Source organism: Oratosquilla oratoria, chromosome 12, assembly GCF_046742065.1.
Source record: "Oratosquilla oratoria isolate Oo_2021 chromosome 12, ASM4674206v1, whole genome shotgun sequence".
In the NCBI taxonomy this organism is placed as follows: domain Eukaryota; kingdom Metazoa; phylum Arthropoda; class Malacostraca; order Stomatopoda; family Squillidae; genus Oratosquilla; species Oratosquilla oratoria.
The window spans coordinates 64102082-64119063 of record NC_134788.1 but is presented as its reverse complement, the minus strand read 5'-3'; the positions used below and the strand labels follow the sequence as shown (position 1 = coordinate 64119063).

Here is a 16982-nt window from a genome sequence, read left to right as displayed (position 1 = left end):
TAAAAGTTGAAAATGATAACTTCCAATACAGTAATAACTACTGCCATCCCTTTCTAGTAGGGGTATGAATTATAATTCATAACAATTCAACATTATATCATGAAGGAAATAATACAGACAGACGAGAAATGAACAATTTCCAATACATCAAAACTGATCATAAATGAGTGAAAACTAGAATGAAAATATGATAATAGACCAAACAAATCATATTCGTTATAGTGATAACTCCTTTAGACCTTTTCATTTAGACCATAAGATCATATAGCAAGTGGACAGCAGGAATATATAATTCCTCATAAATAATGCGGAATGAGATGAGAAAGGAAAGAGAAGTGAAGGGAGAGGGGTGAGGAGAGGAAAGTAAAGGAAGGACAGGCGTAAATGTCTGAAGAAAAGAGAAATGCAACAACAGATTTAGGAAGGAAAGCTAGTGTGGAGAAAGAGGGAGGGGGGGATAAACTTTAGTCAGCACCACATTCAATACAAGTACACATTTTACAAATGGAATGATGCGTCGTTTGGCGTGTAGCCACAAGGCATATTTCTTTTTCAGTACTCTAGCACTCAATAGGTTCGAAGAGTGTGGTACTGCGTATAGCATTTCCCTGGGCAGAGTGCTACATTGCACTCCTTACAATGGTAAGATGTTGATTTTCTTTTCTTTGGCCGCAGGATGGTGTTCATACAAACGTGGCAATCCCTTTGTCTTTTTTGTACGTTTTATTGAGGCCGTATGTGCTGGGGGTGAGAGAAATTTCTAGGTAGTGCCTCTGTACCCACGCTGTACAGGCCAGACGATCGGGCATGTTTTGAAGTAGCGAGTGGCGGCCTGGGTGTGGTGAACTTTGTTCTCCGTACTTCTCCAGCAATTGGTACGACACTGCATGCGTGAATTTCTTCAGAGACGTTGGTCTGTTGCCACTCCTTATCAGCCTGAAGTTGTAGGCATTGGGCACAGTTTTCCTCACACATTCCACAAAGCTGACCATCATGTCGGCCTTGTCAACATGACGCATATTTGCCGTGTAGTCAATCACAAGGTCTGGTTTCTTTATTACTTCACCTGTCCTGTAATTCACCTTCTCTGTAGTCATCATTTTTCCGGTATGCAGAGTTGACAGCAGCGAAAAAAAAATACACGGGAGCGACGGGCGATTTGCTCGGGAAAGTTCCAATGTCGCTCTCGCAAATCCAATAGCGGGAGCGATCCCCCCCTCCCCCCTAAAAAAAAATCGCTCCCGTTGTAAGATTCAACGTTTTTCATGCATTATCCATCATTTGACAATTCCTGAATCCCATCACCATTGATGAAAGGATCAGAGCAAACACAACTTACTCGTGATCAATCATTGCATTATCAATCGATATCATAAACGCAACGCATCAATCAACTTTAATTTGTTGATGTACGTACGTATGTGTACGCGGTATAGCTGCTAGAGTTCAATGGCTTACCTAGCCTAGCTTCGTATCCGCTGCATGCACGCGTATACTAGTACATGTTGCCTAGGACTTTGCACGACTATCGTGCTACATAATGTCGTTAGTTGCGAATTGCATGGTTCCTGTATGCAGGGAAGTTCATTAGTTGCATGCAGCTAGCTGCCCAATCAACGCACTGACTACATGTACAATGCACCATTGACTAAATAACAGTAACTGGATCGAATCATCAAAAATTCAAAGTGCAAGAGTTAAATAGTGAGTAAAACTGATTAAGAGAGCTAGTGTCAACTGAGCATTGAGAATGAGAAGTTGAGAACTACATGCTCATGGATTAATCAAATAATCATATAAACAGGTTTAACCTATTAGGTTGCTATAACTAGATTAATATCAAGTAATGAAAATTACATAGTGACCTTGTACTGCTACCATAGACCTCCATAGTACTATGCAGAACAGCAGAAAGTCAGAAACCACTAATTTTATTCTAAAAAACTCTGCAAGTGGATCTTAAGGAAACTCGGTAATTTGCATCATATTGAAATCCATTAACTAATTTGACATATTTGTATCAATACATTACAATAATAGCCTTTAAATTTGCAAAGCCTCTTGCTGGAGAGAACTGCTGCTTGGAGTTGAGGCCGGGAGAGAAGTCGGTAGAGAACTCGGTAGAGAAGTCGGGAGAGATTTCTGAATTCTGAATTCCAAGGAAAGACCATCCGCTTGCGCGGGATCGGTTTTTGTGGGAGGGGAAAAATGTCTGTAAGAAAATGAAAATATAGTAGTGTATAAAAGAAGGCTATTGCCACCGGGTGATTTAGCGAGCGATTTGGGGCTATTGGTGGTCGTGGCTCGGGAGAAATGGGCTGGGAGCTTGGACGATGGAGCTGATCTCTCTTTTTTTTTTTTTTTTTTTTTTTTTTTTTTTAATTAGTCCCAGCGGAGGGATCCGCTTTAGGGACTGTGTTTTAGTTTTTCAATATTAGCTGTGTGTGATGTGTTGCTAGACAGTTGGAGGTACTAGTGTGTACATCTAGTACATCTAGTTCGTCTCCGGGAAGATGGAGAGAGCCAGTGGCGCTATAATAAGTGCCCAACTGGTGAGGTGGAGATTAGGTGGGCTGCCATGATGATGCTGTGGTGGTCGGCATATTCCTCTGACCGGAGATCCCATGTTGCTTGGTCAATTTTTTGTTGGCATCACTTGTTGAAAAGCAGAGCGAGATGCAATCCTCTTCCGAGGTTAGGACCCCTCGTTTGGCGGCTCAGTCGGCCATCTCGTTTCCATGGATGCCTACATGGGAGGGCACCCACTGGAAGCGAAGACGGAAGCCGCGTCGTGCGATTTCTTCTGAAAGGATTAGGATTTCCTTGAGGATTTCCGGTCTTGTTTTGCAGTACTCACTCTGTATTACATCTAGGCTGGACTGGGAGTCCGATAGGATGACTACTTGCGTTCGTGAACGGGGGAGAGTCTTGACTTTATTCAAAGCTTCTCTGATGGCGACGAGTTCGGCAGTTAGGATGGTGGTGGGTGGGAGCTTCACTTCGAAGTGCTCGCGCGTGGTCTCGAAGAAGAGTCCTGCTCCTGTTCTGCCGTCACTGAGCACCGATCCGTCTGTGAAGATCTTAAAGTCGTCCGCGTACTCCTTAGCCAGCAGTTCTCGAGTACAGGTGGCGATTTGGTGTGGGGGATCTTCTTTGGCTACTCCAGGGACATTGGTTCGTACCTCCGGCGGCTTCATGATCCAGGGTGGGTATGGATCGACTTGGGCTTGGGGGACACGGAGGCGGTCGGCTGTCTCTATTCCCGCTCTTGAACATAGACCGGAGACAGAGGAGACCAGACCATGTCCTGATACAGTAGGTGGAGCTGGGTTCCAGCCTTCGCCTAGTTCAGTGTCCGTGGAGTTAGGTACCCTCGCTGAGCTGAAGAGGTACCTGCAGGTATCTCTCTTCAGGCGATGCCAAAGTGGGAGGATTCCGGCTTCACAGTATACTTGCTCCTGAGGGACAGACTGCGGGAGTCCGAGTCCTAGCCTAAGTGCTTGGCACTCGACTGTAGCCATGCGACGGATGGCCGACATCGGCAGGTCGTGGAAAGCTTGTGCGCCAAACAGAAGCCGGGAGCGGACTAGACTCTGGGTGAGGTGGATGAGTGTTTCTCTCCGCTGCCCCCATGCTTCGTGTCGGACGGCCCTAATGAGGTTGAGGGCACGTCTTGCATTATCTATGGCTTGTTGGACCTGACTAGTCCAGCGACCATCTTTTTGGAAGATGACGCCCAGGTACCTGACTGAGGGTGAGGGGGGCACTTCTGTGCCGCAGATGCTGAGGACGTTCCAGGTTGGGTAATGGCCTCTGTTGGAGCCAGGAAGGTGCACGGGCATGTACACTGTCTTATTTGGAGAGAGTAGGAAGCCGAGGCTTTCGAGGTGGCGGATAACACTGTCTACTTGACTTTGGAAGAGGCGGAGCTCTGCCCTGTGCTGGGCAGAGTCCTTCTTCGGACGTCTATGCCTTGATCGGCGCCATACGGCTATATCGTCGGCATAGGCGGTAATGGTGGCGTCCTTCCTCAGCCCTTTCCCGATGTCGGCTAACATTAGGGCGAAGAGAGTGGATGCTACCACTGAACCTTGGGGGACTCCCATGTCGACAGGCATTCGCCCGCTCAGGACTCCCTTCCAGCGCACTATTATTGAGCGGCCGGAGAGAAAGGAGCGAACGAAGGAATACAGCGCTGGGGAGACTCCGATAGATTTAAGCTTCAGCAGAAGTTTGGCGTGCCATACGGTGTCGAAGGCTCGGGCGATGTCCAGGAAGCAGGTGTACTCAAAGACAAATTCGTCCCACCCCCATTTTTAATCATGTGTTCTATTTTTCTGTATAGGTCATGGATCGCTTCCTAATTCCCCACAAGAGGCAACAAGTTAATGACGACGATCAAGAACCATGTACTTCTAGTTCCACTGAAAACCCGGAGTTGGAAGAGAAGGTGGATGGTGACAAACACAGAAAAACACAAGACGTCCTCCAGGGCCAAACAACATCAGCCTGCTGACAGATAATGGGCCTACCTGTCCTGATTTGAAGAAATATCCTTCACACATGCAAGGTGGTCAGACAAGATCATTCAATAAAAGATGGCACCAACATCATTCTTGGCTTGAATATTCCGTGGTCAAAGATGCAGCTTACTGTTTTTGCGTGTCGTCATCTTACAACTTCCCATCTTGGTCGAGCTGAACAATTATTCACCCACAACGGATTCAAGAATTGGAAGAAGGCAACCATGCCTCTGAAGGCTCATGATACTTCAGCTTGTCATAAATTTGCGATGCAAGCTTGGGGAGAATTCAAATTGCAGAAAGTTACAGGGGCAACAATTTATCAAGCCATTGATGTCGGGCATGCCAAGACAGTGGTGGATAACAGGCGGTACATTAAAGTAGATATTGATGCAGTTCTCTATACAGCATGTCAAAATGTTGCCCAGAAAGGGCACAGAGAAGGGGATGAATCCGACAATCGAGGAAACTTTTTGGAATTGCGTAATGTGCTAGCCAAGTATGATCATACAGTTGCAAAAAAGGGTTCTAGGACAGTTTGATACTGGACATTTTGATACCGGGCATTTCGCTACCGGACATTTTGTGACTAGGATTTTTCACTACCGGGCATTTCGATACCACTGTATATATATATATACATATATATATATATATATATATATATATATTATATACATAAAGGCCTGTCTACACGAGCGGGCCTGATCGGCGGGCTTGCCCGTTAACGGGCATATTTGACGGGCAAACGATCAAATTGCCCGAAAGGCCGCCGAGCGAAATCACTGAGCTGGTGCCCGGTAGCTGGAGTTTCTACCCTGCCAGACGCAAGATAATATCGCAGAGTTGCTTCCAGACGAGCTTCTGCTGTAATGCTGTTTCTCATAACTGTGTCTTTCTTCACTATGTACGGCTCCACCTTTGATAATAAGATGTAAAAAGTGCTTACATTCATCCTCAGGTAATTTCTGAAGTCGTGTTCCTCACTACTTTGTAGTTCATGAAGTATTGTTGCAGTGCTTCCAAACATACTTCTTTTCTTTAACCAATCTTTACACCATATCCTTTTCTTCTTTTTCTTCTTGAGACACACAGCTATTATCATAGAGCACAAAATCTTTTTCTTGACAATGCTAGGCACCATGGTTCTCGTACAGCACTCCACCCGCTACTGGCAACATCGTCGGGCAGGCCCAGCTGTTCATCACTTCGGTCGTGTGGACAACATTCACGGGCAGGCCCGCGAGAATTTGCCCGTTAACGGGCAAACCCGCCGATCAGGCCCGCTCGTGTAGACAGGCCTTAAGGTTGGTTGGTTTATGAGTTTTAGGCTCAAAAGCCAAGCACTGGAGCATCAAGGGCTATTCAGCGCTATGAAAGCTAAAAGTACGGTGATTTCATAAAAAAAAATTATAATAATAAAATTGAAAATTACAGTAAGTTATAATAGGTGATAAAACTTGATAAGCGTTAAAAATCTGACCACACGGGCTACTTCACAGTTATCATCAAGCAAGTCTGTCGTGGACTTGCCTGTGATTGAACATGCTCGTCGTTCACGTTGAAAACATATACACTCCGTTAAAAAGTGCTGTACAGTAATATGAGCCTGACATGTACGGCAGAATGGTACCTGCCGCTCGTCGCCATTTGTCATTAAAAAACTGTGTCAGATGTGTATGTCCGATTCGCAATCTGGTCAAGATGATGCTGTTCCTTCTATTTGGGCAATTGGATGATTCCCATTTCTTTATGAAGGGACGGATCTTTTTTAGCTTCAAGTTATCAGTTAAGGTGCTCCATCTATGCTGCCACCTATTTTGTATACGAGTGTGTATAATCTCCTTAGGTCGCCATGGGATATATGGACGGCAGTAGTCGTCTGTAGATCAGCTACTGCCGACTTTGAAGCTTTATCTGCCGTTTCATTCCCCATGACGCCGGTGTGACCAGGTACCCAACAAAAGTTCACCTTGGTACATTTTCGTGAGTGCAGGAGGACCAGCCAATCTTGCACTTCTTGCAACAGTGGGTGAGTGGGCAAAAGCTGCCGAAGAGAAGCTAAGACACTGTTGGAATCTGAATAAGTAATGAAACTTTGCTCGTTTGAGCAACTGTAGTAGATCTCTTTCACTGCCAGGAGTATTGCATAAGCTTCTGCACTGAAATTTGAGCAAAGAGAGGGTAATTTACGTTTAATAATTTTTCCGTTAAAAACTGCAGCAGAGCCTACACCTTGCTTAGACTTAGAGCCATCGGTATAGACAGAGATAGAGGTGTTGTGTTTAGAGGAGTGTTCTAAGAATTGCGCCTTGACAGCCTGAGGGTCGTGGTGTTGTTTACCACCGGTACAAATGCAAATCTCCACAGGGGGTTTACACCAAGGAGGATACTTTGTTGGGCCTAATTTGGATATAGTAGAGTCATAGAGACCGATCTCTCTAGATTCCTTCTCCAATAGAACCTCCAGTGGCTTAGGGATACGGGGCCTATTTGGAGAGACGTCGTAAGGGTTCATAACAAATTTAAAGTTGGAGTTATCCTTTGATGTCAAACATTTGACCAAATATCGCAGTCCCAGCTCCTCTCTGCGCAAGGAAAGGGGTGGTACACCTGAGTCCACATAATTATAGGCTGTCCACAGGGGAGGTACGATAGGCACCCGTACAGATTCTCAAACCCAGATTGTGCACAACATCTAATTTTTCAAGGGTGGTTCTTGCAGCAGAGCCATATATCTGGCAAGCGTAATCAATTTTGCTGAGGCAGAGGGTTTTATAGAGCCTCAATAAAATAGTACGATCAGCTCCCCAATCATAGTGTGAGACAACTTTCAGAATGTTGGTGGACTGTCATACTCTAACGCATAAGTCGTTAACATGGGAAACGAATGTGAGGCCACAGTCATCCAATCTCTTATGTACACCTTGCCCCCCTCCCTCCTACAATGGACACCCATTGTTCATTGGCATTCTGTCCGGCATCGCTTCCTAAAATGATCCTGTGCTCCAGTGACATTATATCCTAGAGTAATATTTTGTCCTCCGCTATCATTACATCCCATTGTGATATTTTGTCCTCCACTATCATTTCATCCCATCGTGATATTTTGTCCTTTGACAAAAATTTGATACATCCTAATGTATTTCGTCCTCTGCCGACATTATATCCTGAAATGATATTTTGTCCTATATTGACATATTGCTCTACATTATTGTTATGGCCTACTCTGTTTCCCCAATACACTCATTTCCCCTTCCCTTTGAAATTCTACACCAAAAAAGGAACTAGATCATTACAAACTCCAACTGTATTAAAAAAGTTATTAACTGATTTTCATTAAATTTTGTGGAAAGGCATATAAATAGGTTGTTAGATTTTGAGGCAGATTCGAATATATACGAGGATCAAGGATTTTTTTTTTTTTGTATCCCTGGCATTTATAGTATACAAATTTAATTAATTTGATACAAAGTGGCCCCTGCTATCATTTACTGTATAATGTGGGCATAATTATCTTTTTTTATTTTGTGACTCTTGACACTGGCATGTGTTCTCTAAATGCCATCTAGTGTAATATTTTATTGTGTATTAGGAATACGGTACCTCCTAAATTTGGCCTTTCATAAATAGGAAAAAGTATTAGGGATACAGTGGAACCCTGCCATTCGTCCGCCTCTCTACTCGTACAACTCGTAGTTGTTCAAGTAAAATTCAACTCATCATTTGTACACTTGCCCCGCGATTCGGACAGTGTCACCTTCTTGTTACTGGCCGCACCACGCGGCCGCTTCAGCTCAGTCTCGTGTTAGCTTTGACACAGACGCTGTAGTGGTGAATGATATTGTGTCCCTGGAGAAGTCCATGGGTTTGGATGTAGACAGTGATGATGCGGAGGAGTTGGTCGAAGACCACAGAAATGAGCTGAACAACTGAAGAACTTTAAGAACTGCACAGGGAGCAGCAAGAAGTGGTTGAAGAACTTTCTTCTTTTTCTTCAGAGGAGGAAAGTAGTAAGGGAAGCATTTCCACTGCAGAAATTAAATAACTGTGTTATCACTGGGAGAAAACACAGAGAGTGGTGGAAAAATGGCATCCTAACACTGCTGTGGTCAACAGTAGCATCAATTTGTTCAATGACAATGTTATTGACCATTTTAGAAAAATTCTGAAACGTCGTCAAAGGCAGAACATTAGACAGGTTTTTAAAGGAAGAATCCCAAGATTCTTCTAGTGCAAAAAGAGAGAAAAAAGAAAGAACACCCGAGAGAAAACACCTGAAGGGATGTTACCTGATGTTGTTGTTGTTGTTGTCGTTCCCTAGACTGTCTGTCCGAGCAGTCCCGTCTCCCCAAGGAAGGCCACAGCCGAAACTGGGTTTTCCCACAAATCCTTTATAGAGTGTATGTTGTGTTGTTTGCGTGCATGATTGTGTATAATGCAGTCTTCCATTATGTGTTGTATGGTATGGGGTGAAGTGTTACATCCTGGGCAGCTGTTCACAACACGGTCGTCCAGCCTCTTCTGGTAGCTTAGAAGTGCTGGGTGGTGACCGCATCGCAGTCTGGCCAAGTGGACTCTGGATTCAGAAGGGTGGATATCAGGGGGTCTGGCATGCAGCAGTGTTGTCTTTCAGTGTGTTAATGGAGCGGTGAGTGATATGATTATGAATATGTTTCCGGAGGCTGGTATTTGGTGGTTGTGGAGGAAGAGAAGAGAGTATCTGTGCGTAATAAAGGTCTTTGGGTGTAGTTTTAATGTTTCTTGGTGTGTGTGGGTGTTCTGCTATGTAGTGTAGCGGGTGTGATGTGTTTGTGGTGGCTGCAGCAAGTGTTTGTGTGCCTCTCATGTCGAGGTGGTCCTTGACTTTGAGGACTTTTGTTTCATGGTGTAAATGGTCTGTAGGTGATGTATTTGTGCAGCCTGTAATTGTTTTTAGGGCTTTGTTTTGTATGATTTGAAGGGTGTTGTGGTGTGTCTCACTGAGATTAGGAGCCCATGCAGGACTCGCATAATTCATCACTGAGCGTATGCATTGTTTGTATATTGTTATATTAGTATCTTTGTTTTGTCCAAATGTTGTTCCAGTGATTGACTTAAGTGCGTTAAGTCTAGGTGTGCATTTGTTTTTTATGTTTGTGAGGTGTTGTTTGAAAGACATGGATGTATCGTATGTTACACCAAGAATTTTCGGTGTGTTTGTGTGTGGTATTAGAGTGTTGTTGATGTAGAGATGAGGTATGTATTTGTGTTCTTTTGTCCAGTTGGTGAGAAGTGTTGCTGTAGATTTGGTTGGAGCTATTTTGAGTCTGTTTGTGATGAACCATGTGTTGAGTGTGTCAAGGTAAGGCTGGATTATTTCTGCAGCTTTGTCTGTGTTACGATGTGTGCATGTGATTGTTATGTCGTCTGCGTAGGAAGAGATTTGTATTTCTGAGGTGTCTGGCGTGGGTAAGTCATGCATGTATAGATTAAATAATGTGGGGGATAGAACTGAGCCCTGTGGTACTCCGTTCTTAATGTTTCTGATGTGCGATGATTGGCCATTATATGACACATGAGCATTCCTGCCTGCCAGATAATTGGCCAGCCATCTTTTGGTGTTATTGTGCATGTCTGTGTTATATATTTTATTTGTTAGGTTGTGGCGGGGGATAGCATCAAAAGCTTTACTAATGTTACCTGATGTTTATATGGAAGGTGACTCCCCTTCCAAACAGTAACATCAACATCCCTCCTCCTCCTCCTCTCCATATTCCACTTGTGCCATCAGCTCACCTCAGTACAGGTAAAGTGCAGTCAAGTTTTTATTTATTTCATGCACAGTATTGTATAATTATTGTTTTTTTTTTATAGTTTTTATGTATTTTATGCTTAAAGTATTATTACAAAGTTTTAAAAAAGCAGCCATCTGTGGATCTGGAATGAATTAATCCAATTTACATTATATCTTATGGGAAAAAATTATTCGCCATTCGAACAAACAGCCTCCTGGAACAGATTGTGCACGAATAGCGAGGTTCCACTGTATATACATCTTTGCATTAATTTTCTTTTTCAAGAGTCCTTTGCGTGACAATGACAGAGCTGACAGAAATATCTAATATGTATTTTATATTCATTACATTAATAGTATGAATATATATATATATATATAAACCACTAAGGAACAATTACATTTAACCTTTCTAACTTTGAAAATGACTCTAGGTATATATAAAAATAAGTCCAGTACTAATCCTCAACTTTATCTCTACCTTCTAACTTCTTATTTCTCCTCTCTTTTGATGTCGGCATTCACCCACTCTTTATACACATTATCTAAATTCATTGAATTTCAATAAAATTTGTAGCTTTTCAATCATATAAACATATTCAAATGACATTCTCCTAAACGGTGTCTTTGTTTTTTATTCAATTCATTGGACTAAATCCTCACTCACAGTCTGCACTAGAGACAAGAAAGGCTCCTCCAATATCCATCAACTTTCCAAGTCTCTGAACTTCATTTTATATAATCTTGTATCTAATTTGTCTTGCACCATCAAACTAAATATTTCTATAGCATCAGCGAGAAAATCATGATAGTTAAGACAAAGGGCAGTAACATGTCCACTACCAGATGAAAAATCACATTGACCATTCTTGTACCTCATCCTCAGGGAAACTGTCCTGTAAATGGGTGGAACATTTTTCATTATTTCATCCAGCCATTCTTCACTTGCAGTTCTTTTTCACTTCACACCCTTTGCTTCATTTGAATCTGACAAGATCCACCAGTTCTATGCAATTCTGTTATTTGTATATATTTTCTTAACATTTGTAAATTTAAAAATAGCCACAGATTACAGAATACAACCATGTCTGTGTGCACTATTTACCAAACATAGTTGTTGCCTTGTTTCATTTCCTGTTGTTTACTTTTAAAATACAAAGTTGGGATGGGTCTTTCCAACAGCTCCCTTTCATCTTAATTACTATGATTTTTGCTTTGGCATTGTTTCAGTGTTCCTCTATTATCCAGATATCTCTACTATTTCATCAGTATATTCTTTGCTCCTTTTGATATTTTTGAAATGTAGGTTTCTCCAGGAAATTAGTGATTTTCTTTTCCAAATGGATTTTGAAACATAAAAAAACACATTTAGATTGTATCAAGTATTCAGACTAATTTGAGGGTACAAAACTAACATCCTTCTAGATTTATTTCATTGGACTGAACTTGTACTGATGTATAACTGCTGAACATACAAAAGATTTCAAAACTAAGTGTAAAACTATGAAATTGTACACTTATATTTTAAAGGTCATTGACAGATTCTCAAAATCACATTCTTTTTGTTTTGAATTCATTGTTATGAAATTAAAGGATCTTTAATTAAAATATTTTTAAATAATTTTCAAAACCTTGTGCACATCATTTTTTCCTTTGTATGCTAGTTGTGAAATGTGTGCACAAACACATGCACAAATCTTGCAGGGAATATTTTTCATCACACAGGTCACACTGGAATGGCTTCTTTCCAGTACAAGTCAACATGTGATGATAGAGACCTCCTTTGTGAGAAAGCACAATCACACAGGTCACACTAGGAAGGCTGCTGTCCTGTATTTACCTAGTTGTTTTTTTATGGGAAGAGAGCAATGCTCATAGTGACCCACTTTTGTATCTTTCAGCATCCAGTTTGATCTTAAATTCTTGTATAGTTATTGCACTGTTTCTTTCATTGGGGGGAACCTGTCTCTCTGTCCTTGTTCCCAATTTTGTGAGTTTTCAATTGTGGGGGGATCACATGATATTTGAGGTGATTCTTTTGTGATAAAGTTGCAGTGCACAGGAATGGCTTCTCTCCATTGTGGGTCCTCATATGCATTGTGAGAGAACCTTTTTGTGAGAAAGTTACATCACACATGTTGCACATGAGAGGTTTCTATCCTGTGTGGGTCCTCATATGCTTTGTGAGCTATATCATACAGGAATGGCTTCTCTTCATTGTGGGTCATCATATACTGTCCAAGTCACATTGGATAGGTTTCTCTCCTGTATTTACTTAGTTGTATTTTATGGGAAGGGGAGCTATGCTTGTGGTGTCCCGTCTTCATATCTCATTTTATCTAAACTGTTTTAAAAATTCATGTATTATTTTTGCACATAACACTTTCTCATCTAACTTGTTCCAAATGTCTACTACTCTGTGGGGAAAGCTGTTCTTTTTTAGATCTCTTCTATAACTGGCTTTCTTGATTTTCTTTCCGTGTCCTCTTGTATTTCTGTCATTCCATTTTATTAGATCCTCTCTATCAATAGTTTTTATGCCTTTCATGATTCTATAAATAGTTATCAAATCTCCTCTCTTCTTTGCTCTAATGTCTGTAGCTCAAGTTTTGCTAGTCTCTCTTCATATGATAGTTTTGAGAGTGCTGGTGCCAATTTTGTAATTGCTCTTTGTATTCTTTTAAGTTTTGTTATACTTTTTTTTTTATCTTTTATTATTTTTTTTTTTATTTGCGACCACACCATTACTACATATTCCAATCTTGGTCTTATCAGAGTGATTAGAATTTTTCTTCACCATTTCTTCATCCAGGTATGCAAATGCCTCTTTGATTGTTCTTATTAAATTATAAGTTTCTCCAAAAATTTTGTTTATATGTTTCCCAGGTGTCATATTCATAATAATGACTCCCAGGTCCTTCTCATTTTCTACTTTTTTATTCCTTCTTCTCCCAATTTATATGATTCTACTATTCTTTTTTTGCTTCTTCCAAATTCCATTATACTACACTTCTTAGTATTGAACTCCATCTCCTACATCCTGCTCCATTCCCATTCTTTTTTCAACAGTTTTGCATCATCCACAAAGAAGTTCATATAACTTTCAATTCCTTCATCCATATCATTAATATATATAGCAAACATTATTGGGGCCAGAACTGTTCCTTGTGGAACACCACTTATCACTTCATCCCAATTAGAGTGTTTGTCTCTTATCACCACTCTCATTTTTCTTGCAAAAATTCTTCCATCCATTTCAGCAGTTTGCCCTGTATTCCTTCTGTATTTTCTAATTTCTTAAGCAACTTCTGATGTGGCACCTTGTCAAAAGCTTTTTTCGGGTCTAGAAATGCACAATCAGTTGATCCATCTCTTTCCTGTATTATATCTATTAGCATTGAATAGAAACATATTAAGTTTGTGATGCATGATCGTTCTTGTCTGAATCCAAATTGCCTTGGATTTAGTATGTCGTTTTTTCTAAATGCCTTACCCATCTCCTTTTGATAATTCCTTCACAAATTTTTGCTATCGTGCTTGTTCGAGACTGATTTATAGTTTGTAGGGTTTTCTTTGTTGCCCTTTATATATAGGTACAATATTTGCTCTTCTCCAATCTTTTGGAACTGTTCCTTCTTTCAATTAACTGTTTATTAGGCTATGTATTTTGTATGCTAGTTCATTCCTGCATTCTCTCAAAATCCAGTTTGTTATTTCATCTGGTCCATGCGATTTTCTGACATCAAGATCACTCAAGTGTTTCATTATTTCATTCTTTGTTACATCTATTTCTTTCATAGGGGGGGACTTTCTCCTCCCATTCGATATCACTAGGTTGTATGTTCTCCCTTGTAAACACTGATTTAAAATGCTTGTTCATAATTTCTGCCATTTCTATTTCCTCTGTGTATTCAACTCTCTTTGTCATAGTTTCTCTAAATCTTGTTTGTTTTTCACTTTATTATTTACTATGACATCTTTTTCATATTTTCTTTTTTCTTCTCTGCACACTTGTGCATATTCATTTCTATAACTAGTATATATTTTCCATTTTCAGGTCTTTTGTCTTTTTTCAATTTTGTCCAAGCTTTATCTCTTTTGTCTTTTAACTCCCTACAACTTTTGTTGTACCAGCAATTTACATATTCTTTTTCTTGCTTATGTCTTGGGACATACTTTTCCACTCCTGTATAAATTCTTGTCAAAATATTCCATTTCTCTTCCACTGTTGTTTCCTCTTTGTATATTCTTTCACAGTCTTCTTTTTGAAAGAATTCTCTTATTTAAAAAAAAAAAAAAAAAAAAAAAATCCATACATCAATCTTCCTTTTCTATATTGTTCATTTCTTTTTATGTATTTTTCCTTTAGTTCCATTTCAACCAATATGTGGTCACTTTTACTTATTGGTGTCTTGTATTCAATCTTTTCTACTATTTCAGGTTCTGATGTGATTATTAGGTCCAGTCTCGATGGTTCTTCTTCATTTCTATACCTAGTGTTCTCTTGAATCCATTGCGTCATTGTATGGTCAATAATCATATCAAGTAGTACATTTCCCCATCAGTCGTCTCCACCCTTTACTGTCATCTCTTCCCAGTAGACTTCTTTACAATTAAAGTCACCCATTATAACTATTCTTTCTCCATCTTTCATTATCTTATTTAATATTATTCTTGTGCTTTCTAACATACTTTTATGTTCTCTCTCTTCCCACGAGGCTGTTGTAGGAGGCACATAATTTATTACAAACTTTCTGCTTTTCCTATCTTTGTCTTCCACTTCCATCATAATCATCTCTACTCTATTCTTTCCACACGTGACATTCCTCACGTTTATATCCTTCTTAGTCAGGAACATAACTCCACCCACCTGTTTTGCCTCTCTGTTTCTGCTCCAATTATATGCACCACGTCCTACACTGTTGGGTGGTAGTGGACCTTTCAATTTTGTCTCTACAATTCCCATTATGTCCGGTTCTTTTTCCTTCAGATAACCATTCAGTTCATTCAATCCTGTTATTAAGCCATCTATATTTGTGTAAGACACTCTTAATTTTCTGCTACTTCCATTGTATTTTCTGTTTCCCTTTTGTTTTTCTCTGTTATGTGCCATTTCCTCACTTTCATATTCACTACTCTCCAATAGAATTCCTCTTTTTCTGACTCTGTTCTCATCTCGTTTTTTTCCTTAGCTTCTTTTCTTTTTGTTTTCTCATCCTCTCTTTCCTCTTTATTAATTGTGATAACCCTTTTGTGTGAAAGCAGAATCGCACATGTCACATTGGAAAAGTTTCTTGTGAGCAAGATTCCCCTTACATGAGAAAGCAGAATCATACATGTCGCATTGGAAAGACTTGTCTCTTGTGTGGGTCCTCATATGCCGTGTAAGAGAACCCTTTTGTGAAAAAGTAGAATCACAGAAGTCACAATGGAAAGCCTTCTTTCCTATGTGGATCGTCCTGTGATACTTGAGCTGATTCTTTTGTGAGAAAGTTGCATCACACAGGTTGCTTTTGAATGGCTTCTCTCCAGTGTGGGTTTTCATATGCATTGAGAGAGAACTCTTTTGTGGGAAAGTTGAATTGCACAGGTCACAGTGGAGACTTCTCTCCTGTGCGGGTCCTCATATGCTGTACGAGGGAACCCTTTACTGAGAAAACATAATAGCACTGGAAAGGCCGCCCATCTGAATGGGTCTTCAAATATTGTGTGAGAAACCTTTAATAAGAAACAAGGATTCACAAAGGTCATACTGGAAAGGCTTTTCTCCTGTGTGGATTATATGTTTTTTGAAGTGATTCTTTTGTGAGAAAGCTGCATCCCACGGGGAGCATCACAATGGCTTCTCTCCAGTGTGGGTCCTCATGTGCTTTCTAGAACAATTTTGTGAGAAACCAGAACCACACAGATCACATTGGAAAGTCTTCTCTCACGCGTGGGCCTCATATGTTTTGTGAGATAGCCCTTTTATGAGAAAGCAGAATCACACATCATAACCGAATTGTTTCATTCCTATGGATCATCATGTGATATTTGAGGTAATTCTTTTATGAGAAAGCTTCATCACAAAAGTCACACTAGAAAGGCTTCTCTAGTGTGGGTCCTCGTATGCTTTGTGAGATTAATCTTTAGTGAGAAAGCAGAATTGCACAGGTCACACTGGAGAGGCTTCTCTCCTATGTGGGCCCTCATATGTTTTGTGAGATGACCCTTATGTGAGAAAGCAGAATCACAGATGTCACACTGAATAGGCTTCTCTCCTGTGTGGGTTTGAGATTACCCTTATGTAAGAAATCAAATCCACACAGGTCACATTGGATAGGCTTCTCCTCTGTGTGGAGCATCATATATTAGATTACCATTTTCTGAGAAAACAGAATCCCAGAGGTCACATTAGAAAGGCTTCTATTCTGTGTGGTTCTTCACATGCTGTATGAGATTACTCTTATATGAGAAAACAGAACCACAAAGGTCACATTGGAAAGGCTTCTCTCCTGTGTGGGTCCTCATATGCAATGTGAGATTACCCTTTTGTGAGAAAAAAGAATCACACAGGTCACAATGGAAAGGCTTCTCCCCTGTGTGGGTCCTCATATGCAGTATGAGATGACACTTTTCTGAGAAAGCAGAATCACACAGGCCACACTGGAAAGGCTTCTCTCCTGTGTGGGTCCGCATGTGAC

At 40.7% G+C, this 16982-nt stretch overlaps 1 protein-coding gene across 1 annotated transcript; it reads right to left on the bottom strand.

The window, feature by feature from the left end:
• Positions 1-2746: 2746 nt before the first annotated feature.
• On the bottom strand, positions 2747-4106 carry LOC143030461 (uncharacterized). Its single transcript, XM_076193610.1, has 2 exons — positions 3000-4106; positions 2747-2803 (listed from the first exon to the last, which is right to left on the bottom strand). Exons 1-2 carry the CDS (start codon positions 4104-4106, stop codon positions 2747-2749), a joined length of 1164 nt encoding a protein of 387 aa, XP_076049725.1.
• Positions 4107-16982: the final 12876 nt, after the last annotated feature.